Source organism: Chiroxiphia lanceolata, chromosome 8, assembly GCF_009829145.1.
Source record: "Chiroxiphia lanceolata isolate bChiLan1 chromosome 8, bChiLan1.pri, whole genome shotgun sequence".
Classification (NCBI taxonomy): Eukaryota; Metazoa; Chordata; class Aves; order Passeriformes; family Pipridae; genus Chiroxiphia; species Chiroxiphia lanceolata.
In genome coordinates this window covers 15,115,702-15,132,190 of record NC_045644.1, presented here as the reverse complement: position 1 = coordinate 15,132,190, position 16,489 = coordinate 15,115,702, and the positions used below count along the sequence as shown (strand labels likewise).

Here is a 16,489-nt window from a genome sequence, read left to right as displayed (position 1 = left end):
TCGTTTGTCCCAGAGCTGTTAATAAATAACTATTTCAATGTCCCTGCTCCTGCAGGAGATGTGAGGAAAGTGTGTGCTCATGTGAACTTGTTGCAAGCTCTGCAGCTGGGCTGGAGATCCTGTGGCTGGAAGGTAGGCTCCAGCTTGAGCTTGGGACTTCCTGTCCCAAATCAGAGGGAAAATGGTGCTGAAAGAGGCTGGGAAGCACAGTGGCAGGAGGGAAGCACCAGACCTGTAGCTGCTTTTTGCATGGGCCCAGGGTTGCTGGCCAGTCCTGCTGCTGGGGAGCTGTGCTCATTTTAACAAAGCCAGCTGGTAGCTCTTTTCTGTGCTATAGATTTGTCCTGTTTCCTATAGCAGCCATGTCACAAGCTTGTTGCTTCATCAGCTGAAGTAACCCCTGTTTTGTTGGCTTTGACAGTGGGGAATGTTGATTTCTCTGTCCCAGTAGGCATCTTTGGACTCTCAGGCTAGAGCCTGGAAACCTGGAGGGAGTGTTACAGAAGAGCATAGAACTTCTCAGCTTGCATCTCCTTGATGGGAATGGAGAGCAGCTGGTGGGAGCTCCCCCTCTTACTTCTCTGGGGGAGATGCAGTGAGAAGTCAGAGCTGTGATGTCCATTTGCCAGGCCCAGTCCTGGGTGCAGTCTCTGCAGATGCCTGGGGGCTGTTCAGTCACCCAGAGCCCTGGGTGATGCTTCTGCTGCAGCCCCTTGCACATAATATGTGTAGATGGGACAGCTGACCCTGAGATTAGCTCAGTTGGTTAGAGCCTGGTGCTAATAACACCGAGGTTGTGAGCTCAATCCTCTGTGAGCCGTTCACTTAAGAGCTGGGCTTTGATGATCCTTGTGGGTCCCCTCCAACTCAGGATATTCTGTGATTAAGCTCGTGCACTTGTCAGAAGGATGGGCTGCTCTGACTGTCCCTCTGTGCCCATGCTGCCTTATCAAAAATATTTTGTGTTTGTATTTTGAAATATTTGAGGCAAGGACAGTGGGGGGAGGGGCAGGGAAGATTAGTGAAGACATACAAATTGAAAACCAAACTATGTTTTGATTACAAATGGGTTTCTTTTCCTGAGCCTAATTCTTCCCTTGGGATTCACTGCACGTCCCAGTAATAAGTAATGTGAACTTTAGAGATTAATAACATCCTGTGCCAGCCCATTCATCCAGCAAAACTCCTTGGCTCTTTTGTTACATGTCAGCATGAGGCTCCAGCCTTTTCAAAGTGCTCTTCTGACTGTGAAAATTTAGATTCATATTTACCTTGTTACCTTTGTAACATCAAGAAGTATTTCTTCTCTTACACTCAGGAACTTTGTCAAGGCCTGTGCCCCGCAATAGGCTTTGATCCCATGTTCTTTCCCGTTGGTTGTCGCTAGAAATACCACAGGATAATTTGTTTCCTGCTCTTTGAAATGGAAATTGTAGCAGGATGAGGAACAGAGCATGATATTCATGCCAAATATCATGAGCTGAATTCTCCTCATGGTTTGTGGGAATCCCAGTTATTAAAGTTGACCTCTGAGAACTCAGTATATTTTTCCACAAGACTTGGACAGTGGATGTGCTCCTCATCAGGAGACAGAAACTATTCCAGCTGTTCCCTGTCCTCTGCTATGAAAAGAGGACTGGAGATAGCAGTGCTGACAGATGGGGGTATGGGGACAAGTTGGGAAGTGTTTAAGCAGGGTGCTGTCTTTTTTATCCATGCAACCCTAACCCTGGCTTACTGAAAGGAGGCAGCAGGACTGGTGCCCTGCCTGGATAGCCATGGGCCTTTGCTTCATCTACTAGGATTAGTTGCAAAGGGAAGGTGCCTACAGTTTTCTCTGCTGCAAATGGGTGCTATGTATGTTAAGGGAGGAAAAGCTCACTGGGTTTCTTGCAGGATTAAGACACGCTCCTCAAAGAAAGCAGATACTTGTGCTGGAAATCACACTATTAAAAGGAGGCACAACCTGGATGTAGGGAAAATCCCAGGCACAGACAAGCACTGCAGCTTGTGTGCTTGCATACAGGGCTGCTGCAGAATGGGCATCATCCTCCAGGGGCTTTGCCAGTGGTTCTGCTGATGCTGCACCAGCTTGTAACAGTGTTTGTGCTTCTGTGATCAGTCTCCAATTGTTTTTGGTCCTGGATGGGAAGTGAAACTTCAGGAGAAAAGCTGATTGCTTGGCTGTGCAGAAATACTCGGGAAGCTTGAGTTCCTACTGGCTGCAGAAGCACAGGCAGTGGCTCTGCTTGCTCACATGTGGCACTTCGGGCAGCTGTGTTTTTTGTTTGGAAACCAGGGAAATGAGCTCCTGAAAGCAGTAGTGTTGCTCAACACACAAGGTGATCCCAGGAATATGCAATTCAGAGAAAAACATCTTTGAGACGTGGCAAGAGGCTTGGCGGCCTCAGCCCCTCCAAGGCAGGAAAGTTCGTCAGTGGAGAGGCATATGGGGAACCTGGTGGCTTCTGGGGCTTGTATTTCGACACTGCTGTAAGTGCTGGGTGCAGAGTGTGCTGTGGGTGATGAGGGGTTTGGATCTGTTTTCTCTGCGGTCCTTCTCCCTGTCAGAACTTCCTGTGGGGCATACCAGTATTACAGTGCTCAGGACTTTGTGTTCTCCAGGAAGTTTCTGAACTTGCTGGCCCAGTGTAGATACTAAAGGGGGGGAGCGGTTGTTCTGGAGGCTGTTTCCTCTCTTTTTTTTCCATGACAAATTGTACACCCTACTGGTGTGGGTGGTTGGTGGGACATGGGGAATGGTGGGCTGCACTGGGTTAGTAATGTGACTCACTCATCACCCATCTTCCAATATAAGCAGTGGCCCTGCTGTATTTAACAGTAACAATAATTAAATAGTTGTACACAATAGCTGCCTGGGGCTGAACTGGGACTAAGTGACCAAAGCAGGAGAGGTTTAGTGCCCATTACCAGCCAGGATGCTGGAGACAGAGATGGGATGAGGAAAGCTGATATGATGGTGGATTTTAGTGGAAGACAGGGTAATTCTTCAAAACTGGGAGTGATCGTTTTATAATTTGCAATCCATTACTTCCAGCTCAAGAGAAATATATGTTGGCCCCAGTCTTGATACAAAAAGAGACATTGCAATGAGAGTTTTGAATTATTACAAAAGCAATTCACAGTTACTCTGTGTCAACAATGTCTAGTTGTTAAAAGAAGTGACTTCACAAAATAAAAAAAACTTGAGCTGAATCAGCAGAGTATTTTAAATGGGCAAATAGGAATGCTAATCAGAAGGAGACTATTCATTTCTTATGCTCTTCCACAGAAGCCGTAATCCAACTGCTGAAAGTTATGTTAATTTGAAAAAGAATAAAATCTCTTAAAGTTGCATATTTAGAGGCAAAAAAAGGAAAGGTAAAATTAGTGCAAATTTAAAGTTGCAAAGTGTAAAAGATGGTCAAAAGAAGCATAAGGAAAAAATCGTGGCCAGAGATTTAAGAAGAGCAAAGAACGTAAGGATCTTGAGCACAAAAGGAAGCCTGGCAGCACCATTGACCCATTGCAAGTCAGTGTATTAGAACTATCAATGACAAAGCTGAAAAGGTGTCAACACTTGATTTTTCTTTCCCCCTCTCTCCTATCAAAAGACAAACAAATGCTTTCACATCATGTGATAGTCAGGTATATTCAAGCAATAACTTAGCTGATAAGCCAGGGAGGAGGGGAAGCCATCTGGAGCTCACTGGATATTTTCTGATGGAACTTCAAGCTTTGTGGGTAATGGCAATAAATCTTCTCCAGTTAAAATAGAGCTTTGATGGGCTGGTAGCAAATTAATACCAGAAGTTTCCTTACAGGAGACTGATGTAACTGATAACAGTTTTCTTTTCCGATTTGAAAAACCTCTTTGAATTGAGAATCCTAAAGAAATTAGTATGAGCACAAGTAGGGTACAGGCATAGAAATCCAGTAAACACCATAAAAATATGAAAAATACCTGTCTAAAGGTCACTGTGTCAGCAGTATCCTGCCACTTGTTGGTTGTATATTAAGTATCTGGGTCTGACTGCTGCAATATTAGCCAGAAGAGTATCTTCCTGCCGAGATATTTAATCAGCAGGCATCGGGAAAGCTTGGTGGGGCTGGTGTATAATAGCAGAGAAATGAGCTGTGATGCCAAGCTGGGAGGCAGCGTGAGTGCCTCCCAGAGAGCCAGGGAGGCTGAGCACCATACCCAGCACTGCAGGGCACCGTGGGAAGGTCTCTGACAGGGGAACCTGCTTTGTGCACAGGGTGAATGGGGGATTTGTTGGTGTGGCAGTCCAGGTCACTGGGGCTCGTGCCCAGAACCCCCTGGGCGTTGCCTCTCCAGCAGTAAACCCACACCGCAGGGACAGCGTAAGCAGGGCCGTGGGACTGCCCTGAGCACAAAGCCCCTCTGTGCTCTGGGCAGATGAAGGGGCTGTGTGCTGCCTGCTCCTTTGTGTCTGTCTCTTGATGCCATTGCTCGGCTTTTGCTGCCTCTAGCACTCGCCAGCTCTCCAGGATTTCCACGTGCTTTTTTTTTTTCCAGGAAAACTGGGCTCGTCCAATGTGTCTTGTGCAATTTCCCAGGGTCGTATCCCAGTCACAACACTAAAAGCAGCAAAAGGATGAGTTGTTCCCACACCAAGCATTGTTGTACACATGGATAGCATTTAGCAGGATGGTTGCCATGACTGAATTATGTCCGAATGCAACCTGGAGCTTTGTTGGGGAAAGGAGGGAACACATTTATTCAACTGCATCTGTATCCCACAAGGAGAGCATAGGCATTGCATTGGCCTTTGCTAACAGCGTAGCTTATGAGTTCATTGGCCTCTTTTTGCTGACTCCCTGCCTTCTGAACCAAGGAAACAGAGCTGGGAGAAAGTCCAGGAGCCACCCCTGTCCTAAGGCAGGATCTGCTACAACAGTGCTGGCAGATAGAGATGTCATTTGTCTGAAGACAATTAAATAGTCTCCCTTGCTCTTCTTTTTTCCAAACTTAACAATCCAATTCCTTCAATCTTTCCTCATAGGTCAAACTTTTAGACTTCTGATGTTTCTTCTTATTCTCTTCTGGAGTTTCTCCAAGTGGTCTGTCTACATGTTTCCTCACAGGCAGTGCCCAAAATTGGTCATAGAACCTCACAGGAGGCTTTACCAGCTTTAGATGGAGGGAAGGATTACTATAAACTGCTATAGCTGCAATAATGTTTTCTCTAGAAGAGCTACTTAACAGATTGCTTACCACACTGTCTTTGAATGTTGGCTGTTATCTAAATGTCACATTTTCTCTTGTCCTTAAGTGAGTTAGGCTCTCCCCTATTTGTCAAATTTATTTTCAATTCCAGTCCTGTGTGTCAGTGAGCTTTTCTCCCAGCTTGGTGTTATCTCAGAGACAAGCACACTCTTTATCTTCCAGCTCACTAGTGCACAGGTATGTGTGTACATGGGACAGATTAGTTCAAGCACTCTGCCCGGCTGTGTAGCCTAGATTCATAGGAGTCTGCTGGGATTTGAGACATGTAGGGCTGCGTGATCTCAGTATCAAATGTCTCTGAAAGACAGCATCCAAAAAACCCATTACATTGTTTGGATTATCAGTTTTGCTGACACTTCAGTGTTTGTACTTCAGCACTTAAAAGTATTTAAACTGGAAAAACATAATCCAGTAAATGTGTATTTATTATTCTACATAGCACTACTAGTAGAGTCAGAGATCACACCAGTATTTAGGCCACAATCTTTGCCATATGAATAATTAAAACTTGGAGCAGAGTCTCCCACACTGTTCTGTGTAACAGTTGTAAAAATCCTGATCTGGAGCTTAAATTCTAATTTCAACATGCCCAGTGTCTAGCCCCAAGATTTTGAAATAAACCCTCTTAAACCAAAGCCATTTACTTACTGTATATGTGCTTGTATGTATATTCTAAGACAAACCCAAGCCTCTCCACAGCCTAAGACATGTTGGCCTGAAACAGGTGGTTTACATTACTCTCAAAGTCTTCCTAGGTAACCTAGATAAGAGGATGTTTAAATGAAAAAGGCAGATAAAGAATGAGTAAGAAGTCAGTTGGGGACAGAGGAAATTTCATAAAGTGGTTGATAAATGAAAGAGTGTGGCTCTTCTGAGTGTTTATGGTTTCAGATGTTTGGTTGTGATGAGTCTGAAGGCAGGAGTTGCATCTTGAGTAACGTGCATCAAAACCTGATGCAAGTTCAGCAGCCTCACAGAGTAATTGGTGAGTTTTTCAGGCTATTCAGCCTGAAAAGCTTAATGACTACTGAAATCTCATTTTAACTCATCAAAAGGATAATGTGTGTATCCCCTCTCTGAACAGCAGCACTGACTGCTCCCATGCCCTTTCCCTGCCATCACTGCTGACAGAACTCCACAGATATGAAACCCTGCAGTTAGTAAATGAGCACAGACTGCATTGCCCAAGCCCGTCTCTAATAGGTGGGTTTGCTGGGATTCCATAGCAGAGGTGCTAGGTTGACTTAGCTCTGGCCATTTTGGTAGATGATCATGTTTCTGAGGTAGTACAGGTCCCTACCTCACTTTATTTTGGGCTGAGACTGTGTCATATCCTGTGTTCATTACTGTGCAAGGCTAGCCCTGCAGCTCTGGTCAGAATGCTCAAGAAAAATAAAAGCAGATTATTCTATATGCAGAGAAGTGCTGCTGAACTCTTCAGGTAGATGGAAAAGGCTGGAAACACAAAAATCCAGGAAGGATCATTGTTTATAAGTTGACTAAGGGAATAAATTCCAAAAGGATTGAGAGCTGCAGAAGTTAAGAGATCAAAGTGGAACACAGACAGAAGGACTGGACTAGCAATAAAGAAATAATGACTGAAAATGAGAATGTTTCTGACCATACAGAGGTGTAGTGAGAGTGTAAAGGTGATGGTGGGAACTGTCTCTGTCAGTGTGGCACCTGTGCAGTGGAAGAGTGATGGCCTTGCATTACAGTCTCTTATGATCTCTTCTGTAACAGATTGAGTGTGAACACCCAAAGGAAAGATCACACATCAACTTTAGCTGTTGTGCTAAGCCAGAGTTTACAAAAATATCTGTATTTATTAGAGATGATGGGTTATTATTCAGATAACAGTGAGGTTATCTGAATTGAGCATGGCTTTGGACTATGCACAGCATCCTTCCTTTTCTCCTTGACAATCCTAATTTCAGTTTTCAAACAAGCCCTAGTCTCTCCTTATTTCATCTCTAAAAGCAGCTGGTTGCCTGATTCCTTTTAACTTTTGTTGCTTGGTGAGAAGGGAGTTGGGAGGTGGGCAGCCTTGGCTGTGAGTGACATCTCCTGGCACATAGAGCTGCCAGTGACTTAGTGTCATTTGAGGGGTAGTTTCATATTTGTCTTGAGGCTCTGGAAGACAAAGGAGTCAAACCTGCTTCCTTGCCTTCACAGAGAGCTGCCTCCCACACTGGTGTGGTCCTTCCTGGGTTATGCACTGAGAGCAACAGGATTTCTGCAGCAAAACTGCTGTCAGCTGGAGTGGCTGACAACATCCTTCTCAGTTCTCTGTCTTAGAGACAGAAAGGATATTAGATCTGGTTGTGTTTTGAGACCATCACTGGATGGAACCAATGGTAGCCCTTACGAAAAAAGCAAAGAGACCAAAATTAGAAACAGACAGAGATGCCTGAGCAGCTGGGCTGTGCTCCAACATCTAGAGAGTGCTTAATGCCCGCGCAGCCGGGCAGGGCTCCAGCACCCAGCAACTCTGAGGTTGGGGAGAAGAAAAGCAGCGTCGTTTCTATGCCTACTTATGGCCTTATGTTTTTGTCGCTGCTTACAGAGGGCAGCATGGGAGAAAGAGTAGAGATCTGTCTCTATTTGGGTTCTAGCTGGGCACAGAGACAGAAGATCATGTCTGCTTAATCTTTAGCTGGGGAAAAACTGCTAATGGAAGAAAAATCCTGGGGTCTGGCAACCAGACGGTCAAGTACTGCTCCACTTTGTGGACACTGGGGAGTGTCTGCATGACATTCAGCGGTGTGAATTTGAAATTCAAAGGAGCTGGAGGAAGCGAGAATAAGTTCATTCTTTAGCCACTGCAGAACCTAGAGCTGATGGAGGTAACCAAGTGCACAGAAAAGGGAACTTGTTGAAATGCCTCACTTTTCTGAGCAAATGGCAGGTGAATTTTTATGACATTGAATTCTTTACCTGGATTTGCAGTGTTGTTGTTTGGTTTGGGTTTTGTTTGTTTTTTTAAATAATTGAGTATTCAGTTATGTACACTTTGAGTGCTATTTAGAAGGTTATTACTTTGCTAGGCTACCTTCTGGATTATGCTTATCATTCTGTACCTTTTCCTGTATGAAACATTTCAATAAAATGCTCTTCGGCAGCATAAGAGTTCACACAGATGGATACTCTGATATGGGATACAGCAATGAAATCACATCTCTACAGCACTCAGAGCCCTGAAAGTGCTCATGATACTGAACTAAAATTCAGGCAAGAGTCACATTCAGGGCTAAGGAAATAATGTACCTTGGCAAAAAAATGACAGATCTCACACTGCAGGTGGGACGCAGACAGTTGTCAGTATGCCTCTGCCTACAGACAAGGGATTTCTACAGCTGTTTATTGGAACGGTCCGTTATAGGGAGAAAATTGTTCCTGCTTTGCTGCTAATGCTGGTATGTTTCAGAGTGTGGCTGCTGAAAAGATACAGCAGTCAGACAATACCCATCACAACAGGAAATCTGAAAATCTTAGAAGTTGTGCAAAGTCACCCAGCCTTCGTTCCTATGACAGTAAACACTCAACAAAGGCATTAGTGGCTGCCTTTAGGCAAGATCTCAGAGTAAGGGTGGCAATAATTGTGTGAATGTGCTGTGCAACTGTCAGCAGCACTTTCATGTTTCAAGCACGCTAACTTCTTATCTATACTGTGCAGCTAATTTTACATTATAGCATCTGGTTTTATTCATTTTGCTAGGGTTAAAATAATCTTTGTTTAACAGACATGCTCAGTGCTATCATAACCTGAGCCAGCTACTCTCTCCAATAGGAAGAAAAGTCTCCCAGCTGTCACACTCTGCTGTTTCTAATCACTTTAAGCCATGAGTTCTGGGGTATTTTTGATTAAAGCTGGATAAAATACATTCTTACTTCCTACTGTCTGGTATGTGCACTAGACTATTTTTTCAAGCTGCATTCTTGGAAATACTGGCAAGCATGCTGTGCCCCTAACAGGCACTCACAAAGTGAGTAACAAGCTTCCAAATTTCACAGTTAGCAGATTTACATGTGAGTGTGATGAGAGGGAGCACAGAGCTCCAGGTCTATGTTAGGTTTCCAGTGGACATGTCTGCAGCATCTTCAAAGCAAGCTCTCTTGGCATTTCTGAGTTCCATTTTCTCTAGGTGGGTGGGAAGACGTTATTTGTCAATAGTTAGAGATTTCCAGAGGTGTGTTGCTTCTTTTCAGTTGGGCTAACTTCTGAAACTAACTCTAGGATTTGGGGTCATTTGTAAGGTCAGGTAACACTATATAGTTCTGGCGCCTGGGACCGCCTCTCACATAAAACCAGAGCAGTGAGAAGATGGCCCTGATCAGAACTTGAATGCTTTTCATATTTGCATGCATGACGTGCGGTGCCAGAATGTATTTGGACCTGGTATCACCTGAGGTCTGGAGACTGCTGGAACCCCGATTCTGGCATGCAGATGCAGAGCAGGTTCAGTCACCTTACCTTATTGGAGGGTGACAATAGCTGATGTGGTTGCTTGCATCAAAGTATTGTCACCATCCTGGATGACCTGTAATATATTTCTAAACATCTCCTAGAGTATTTATGTATAAGGAAAAGAGAAATTAATATCCATTTGAGCAGTCAGATGATTAGTGCTTTTGAGTATGGAGCATCAATATGGATAGAAATAGATTTCTTGCCATAATGGGAGCAAGTATGTCCACTAGAGCTATTTAGTTGTTACATGTGTTGAATTTACATCTAGATTATAAATCTGGGAAATACATTGGGCACAGGGCAGACCATGGAGGTGTGGTTTGGCCCATGAAAGCACATCTGCAGGACACCAGGGCTGAGTTCTGCCTCTAAGAAATCCCACACAAGTACGTGGAGCAGGAGATGGGACAGGGATGGGCAAAGGTTTCATAGTGGAAAGAGACTGCAGGAATGTGCCTAAAGACCTTTGGAGTGTGAGGTAAAATGGGCTACTGGGATACTAACATCGTTTTTCTGCTCTAGTCACAGGTACCAAACCAAAGATGTCCTCGACAAGAAAGATACTACTCATCCTGGGATTCCTCTCTACTTTGGCTGTAATTGCTTTAATTGCTGTAGCAGTGACCCAAAACAAGCCACTTCCGAAGAACATTAAGGTATTTCAAGCTGGTACTCTTAAAACAAGCTGGGGAGTTAGGTGTTCATAGTGCTCAAGGACATGTTGCTGCCCTTGCTGGGTCTGGCTAACCTCTTTTTCTGGCTCCATGCACCTCAACATCTTGGTTTACATCTTTGTCATAAAACCAGATACGGCTTCATAGGGGATCATCTCTTAAGTAATCAGTCTCAGTTTTGCTGTTTTTCTGCTCTTGTATCTTTTGATGGAAACTTTACACTGAAGCACTGCTGAGAAGAGTAATGACACACATTCAGCTGCCAGATAAGCTGTTCGCTTCTGGTCCCCCTGTGTGTGGAGGCCAGCACATACTGTGTGTGGTTTGGTGCCTCAGGTGTGATAGTGGCTCTGTCTTGCCCACAGTACGGGATTGTGCTGGATGCGGGATCGTCCCACACTAACCTCTATGTGTACGAGTGGCCAGCAGAGAAGGAGAACGACACTGGGGTGGTGAAGCAGGTGGAGGTGTGTAAAGTTGAAGGTAAGAGGAGGAAAGGGAGCTATGGAAGGGGCATGGGATGAAGAAGAGATAATGCAATCAAAGGGTTGGGGAGGAGAAACCCGGGAGAAGAGGCCAATACTGAAAACAGTGTTACGTCACTTAAGAGTTAGACTTGATGATCCTTGAGAGTCCCTTCCAACTCAGAATATCCCGTGAGTATTCTTATTCTGTAATCTGTGAGCTAATGTATATCCCACCTCTTCCCGTGAGGAGCTGTATACGCTTGACCTTCCTGGGGGAAAAATGGATCCACTTTTTCCTTTGTTTTTAGAATGCTTGGAAGTAAGTGCTTTTTGGAAAGATCTACACCAAAGAATGTATTTAAATAAATAAAATGTCAGCATGCACTCTTGCTGAAGTGCTGATGAATATCAGGCAGTGAGAGGGGAGGGCATGGCCTGCTCTTTTTTAAGGCTTCTATGCAAGCTAGGCACTGGGCTTAAGGCCCAAGGTTGCTCAACTTAAGCATGTCATGGTTTATTTTTTATTCTATTTAATTGCTGTGTAGATTTTTTATGGCTCAGGAAGGCATAAATGAAGCCTAAGGGTGCACACAACAAGGAGCAGCACAGACCATCATGGATCACTGCACTCTGAAGGGATGAGAGGTATTGTCAGACCTGCCTGAGGTCTTTTCAGGCCCCTGCAGTGCAGGGAAGAGCCATACCATTACCAAGCTACTGCCATAGCTGCTCAGCACTACACCATCCCACATCATGGGCAGCACGCTGAGCATATGGCAACCTGGGGCGAGTGCAGCCTGGGCTTCACTGCTGCGCAGGCACTGGGCCTGGGGCAGTTCAGGGGACATGTGGCAGAGAGGGACAATGAATTTTTCTTTGGGTTAGCATGAAAGGCAATAGCTGCAAAACACCCAGTGTTGTAGTGTGACTATAAAGTACACAAACAAATGATAGCATCTGCCCCTGGAGGACCCAGCACAGTGAAGGCTCAGGGATTTTCAGGCGCAGATCCAGGGTACTCCCAGGCAGACTCAGAGAAGTCTGCAGCTGTTCAAGACATGCTCAGGAAATGGCTTGTTTCACTGCAGTCCTCATTGCTAGTTCATAGCCTGCTTCTTGGAGAACAGGTGGCAGATGCTGGGCACTGTGGCCATCTGCCTGTGCATTGGGTTTAGTTGGTGCTGTAGGATTTCTAAAGCTTCTCAGGAATGGGGGGGGTTGAATCTGATACTGCTGCCTGTGATATGGTTTAATATACCTGCTCATGGCAGCATTGTGGGGTTATGCTTGGAGTTGGAACAATGAAGTGTCTTTATTTCTTGCAGGCCCTGGGATCTCAGGTTACTCCCATGCCACAGAGAAGGCAGGTCCCTCTCTGGCACAGTGCCTACAACAAGCAAAAGAGGTGATTCCCTCAACGCAGCACAAAGAGACACCTGTCTACCTCGGAGCAACTGCTGGCATGCGGCTTCTCAGGTACTGTAGGGCCTGTCTCCTTCTCCTGCAGCACTGCACATGGGATCACCATGGATGCTCAGTGGGGGCCTCTTGGGAAAAGTCCTTGGAGATACTGCCAGCTCACACTGTGCCCAGATACCCTCTTCTGAAGCTGACCTCTCTGAATCCCGAGTCCCTCTGGCTCTTCCCTTGCTTGCTCAGCTCACCCACTCAGTCCAACCTTCCATCATCTCCTGCATCCAGATGCAGCACAGAGACACCAGGAGATCAGTAGTGCCAAGCTGATGCTTAGACATTCCCCATATCAAAGGGATGCTCAAACATCCCCACAATCTGGTATTAGGCCTAACCCAGAATTTTTGAGCTCAACCATGTTGTAACTTCCCACATATCTTGACTCATCCTGGGGCCATCAGAGGATAAGGTAACTTTATAATCACATAGTCCTTTAGTTTTTATTTGTGTTTTTCGTGGGGGTGCCCCAGAACTCTTGTCTAGCTATAACTCAGAGCTGATCTTATGTATATATTGCCTGGGAGATCTCCCTGGGGATACCTTCCGGATTTCTTCTCAAATGGTGGTTGTGAAGAGTGAGAGGAATCTCCACAGTGCTATTCCTATCAGGACACATGCTCCAGGAGAACAAGAGCTCTGGTCTCTGCTCCAAGTATCATTCTCAGCTGCAGGGTCCATAAGTGTCAGATCTGGTGGCAGCTGTGCTGTCAAGGTGTTGACAGAGAGGGACATAGCCAGTTGGAACTGGATGACCCATATGAATAACTGTTCTCTTATAATTAACACTTGGTGGGGAGTTGCAGCCTGCCTACGCAGAATAAAGCTCATAGACTACTGAGAGCTGTCAGCCAGAGTCACTCCATCCTTTCTTCCATTCATCCAGGTTGGAGAATGAAAGTGCAGCTGACGAAGTCTTATCCTCAGTAGAGACGACACTACGCTTAGCTCCCTTCAACTTCCAGGGTGCCAGAATCATCACTGGTCAGGAAGAAGGAGCCTATGGATGGATCACCATTAATTACCTTCTGGGCAGTTTCAAGCAGGTAGTATTTCTGTAGCAAGTATGTTTGAATAACTGGCTTGCAGCACTTTGTAAATCATGCCTTGCAAGAAGCTGTTGCAAGCACTACCTTCCCTTGTAAGCCATTTACCAGGGATCAGGAAGCTGCACATCTTGCCTCAGCAGTTACTGTGAGTATATCCTGACACTTAGTGATATCAGGCTGTGCCACTGTAGTCAGGCTTAAATTTCAGCACTGAAATAAAACACCAGCATCTTCAATAATTTTGGTTGGGTACAGCATCCTTCTCACTTCCTGATCTAAAATACTTCTGTATCTGTAAAGTCTGACAGTGATTCTTTACTATTGAGCTTATAAATCATCTGGGAGCTGAAACAGTAAATTGGCTGTCTTTTTCTTGTATTACATTCTATATTCTTAGTCTTCCTGCAAACACTGTGATGTGATCCACGTTATGCATTTACAAACCTGCATCTTTCTTGTGTCATGTTCCAGTTCTCATGTCATGCCCCTCTCCAGGACTTCCTGTGTTTTCTGTGTTCTGTGCTTCTGCTTCTCCACATAAGTCTTTCTCTTTTTTGTTTATCTCCAAAATAAAATCTTCTCCATGCCTGACACATGTGTTTTACTTTGAAATTAATTTTTTTTTTAAAGTCTGGCTGGAAAAAGCTTCTGCATTCCCTGAAATCCACAAGTGAGACATCAGGAGCACTAGACCTCGGAGGAGCCTCAACACAGATTACCTTTGTATCAAAGGAACTCTCTTCTGAGTCTCCAGAGAACCAGCTCTACTTCCGTCTCTATGGCAAGGATTACCAGGTGTACACACACAGCTTTCTCTGCTATGGGAAGGACCAGGCTCTGCAACAGAAACTGGCCAGGGACCTACAGGCAAGTATATCTACACCTGTAATTTCACATGGAGAACCTGGACCCTCCTGTCTTTGGCATGCTGGTGCTGTGTCCCAGCTAAATGCCTCATCTCTTAGTCTGGATTAGGGAAACATCATTGTCCTCCATAAAAACTGGGCACAAGGTGCCCAAAGAGGTGCCAGTCAATACTTTCACTCAGGGGAGGTGACATTTTACAGTCTCTGAGAATCCAAAATCAACAGCAGCTTCATAAACTGAAAGTAATTTGCTGAAAGTGGCTGAAAGTAATTTGCCCAGGGTCCTACATGGAGGCTGTAGCAGTACCCACACCTTCCCCCTCAAAGCCAGTGTCTTAAGCCATCCTCATCCCTTTGACCTGATGTGTGCACCTTGATGTGATGTACCATGACAAGTGCTTTGTGGCCACCATTCCCTGTGGCTCTTTCTCAGGGTGTTACTCTAGAGTGAAGTGTAACAGCTTGAGTTGATTTTTACTTTCAGACTGTGGAGAGCAGCAGTCTCCTTGATCCATGCTTTCACCGGGGGTATCAGAGGACTATAAATATAAGTGACTTCTTCAAAAACCCTTGTACATCAGACAAGAAAAAGCAATTACCTTTCAGCCAGCTGTACATAGAGGGAGAGGGGGATTATCAAAAGTGCCGAGAAAACATCCAGAAACTCTTCGACAAAACCAATTGTCCTTACTCCAGTTGCTCCTTCAATGGGATATACCTACCTCCATTACAAGGGGATTTTGGGGTGAGTCTTCACAGTCTTCAACTCTCTATAATTCAGAATGTCAGAAGAGCAGAAGCTCTTCATGACTGAGGCTTTTTGGACATGTACCTACAAAAGTAGTGCTGCACTTGTGGTGAGGGCAGACATGTAAGAGCTACTTCAGTAACTACTGGCCTGCCAGTACTGCACTGTTCCCATTCTAACCCATCTCCTTGGGGTTCTGTATTTACTAATTCATTTTTAAGCAGTCCTTCCTGACGGCCAGCACCAGAGGCAGGAGAGCCTGCTGCAGGCAGGTACCCTGCTCTGCAAACCTTGTCTCCTGAGGTCAGTGGTGGAACCAGACCTGAAATTCACCCAGAAGTGTCTGAGTGCTACTAAAACCATTTAGCTCACCTGTCTGCTTCCCAGACATGATGAGGAGACAGTGCACACTGAACAACACACATTATGTGTGACACCATGCTGACCATCAGTCCTAGCGCTGCAAGACTTGAGTGACTTTGAGGCTTTCTGGGGAACTGTTAATACACCCTTGCCCTGTTCATAAACTGCCCTCTACCTATCAGCTGCTGGCCATGGTCAGAGAGGGGTTTTCTGGACTTCAGATGGGGCTCTGTACAGTCCTTTCAGACTATCACTTCTGCTCTTTGTGGTGATATTGGTTGCACATTCACTTCATTCAGTTGCCAAAATGGGATCACAGTTGTGATGGCAATCAGCGTTCACTGTATGCCACTGGCACATGTTAAGGAGAGAGCTTACAGAAGTTCTTCAGGATACCATAATTCCTACCTCCACCTCTCAGCTGTTCTGAGGAGTATGTCTCAAAATGACATCACTCTTGAAAATATCCCTGCTCTTATGTGTGTGATGTTGCTTCTTATGCTTCTCTATCTGTAAACAGACTCATTTTTTTTAATGGGATTTCTGCTGTTCTGCTCATGCTGAGGCTCAGTCAGATTAAAACAATCTTTCTCCTTCAGGCTTTTTCTGCTTTCTATTTTGTGATGAACTTTTTGAACCTGACCGGTGAAGCAAGCCCTGTTCCCCTGAACAAAGTGACCAGAACCATTGAGAGCTTCTGTGCCCGGCCTTGGCAAGAGGTGAGCAGTGCTTGTTGTGGTAGACTATGGCTGCTGATACTTTTATGTAGGATAAATGGCTGGGGTTAATTTTCCAAAGCAAGATGGGAAAGATTCCCGCAGCACTTATAGTGGATGCTCAGGCACAAGCTGGAGCAGTGGGAAGGTGTGTTTAACAGCCTAGTGATTGCCTCCTTCCCTAGGTGAAGACAATGTATCAAAACATCAAAGAAAAGTACCTGAGTGAATATTGCTTCTCTGGAGCCTACATCCTCTCTCTCCTGGAAAATGGCTATGAATTCACTGAAGATAACTGGCAAAGGATCCACTTCCTCGGAAAGGTTTGTATCGTGGTGGGGAGGGCTCTACTCTACACACCCCTACTGCACAGCCCGGCCCTTCATCCCCAGGAGGGTGACTGCCCCAGCAATG

At 45.2% G+C, this 16,489-nt stretch overlaps 1 protein-coding gene across 9 annotated transcripts in view; it reads left to right on the top strand.

Annotated features, from left to right (window-relative positions):
- The window catches only part of ENTPD1 (ectonucleoside triphosphate diphosphohydrolase 1), a 32,750-nt gene that overhangs the window by 11,601 nt on the left and 4,660 nt on the right, over positions 1-16,489 (top strand). For 7 of the 9 annotated variants that reach the window (XM_032694495.1, XM_032694496.1, XM_032694498.1 and 4 more), the window contains 8 exons: positions 10,245-10,378; positions 10,762-10,879; positions 12,189-12,339; positions 13,220-13,379; positions 14,013-14,249; positions 14,733-14,993; positions 15,959-16,078; positions 16,261-16,398. In XM_032694495.1, coding sequence (XP_032550386.1) covers positions 10,245-10,378; positions 10,762-10,879; positions 12,189-12,339; positions 13,220-13,379; positions 14,013-14,249; positions 14,733-14,993; positions 15,959-16,078; positions 16,261-16,398 — 1,319 coding nt within the window. Of the gene's footprint in view, positions 1-2,183; positions 2,494-3,553; positions 3,745-10,244; positions 10,379-10,761; positions 10,880-12,188; positions 12,340-13,219; positions 13,380-14,012; positions 14,250-14,732; positions 14,994-15,958; positions 16,079-16,260; positions 16,399-16,489 lie in introns of those variants that run through there. The other 2 variants (XM_032694497.1, XM_032694499.1) reach the window with 2 other exon arrangements.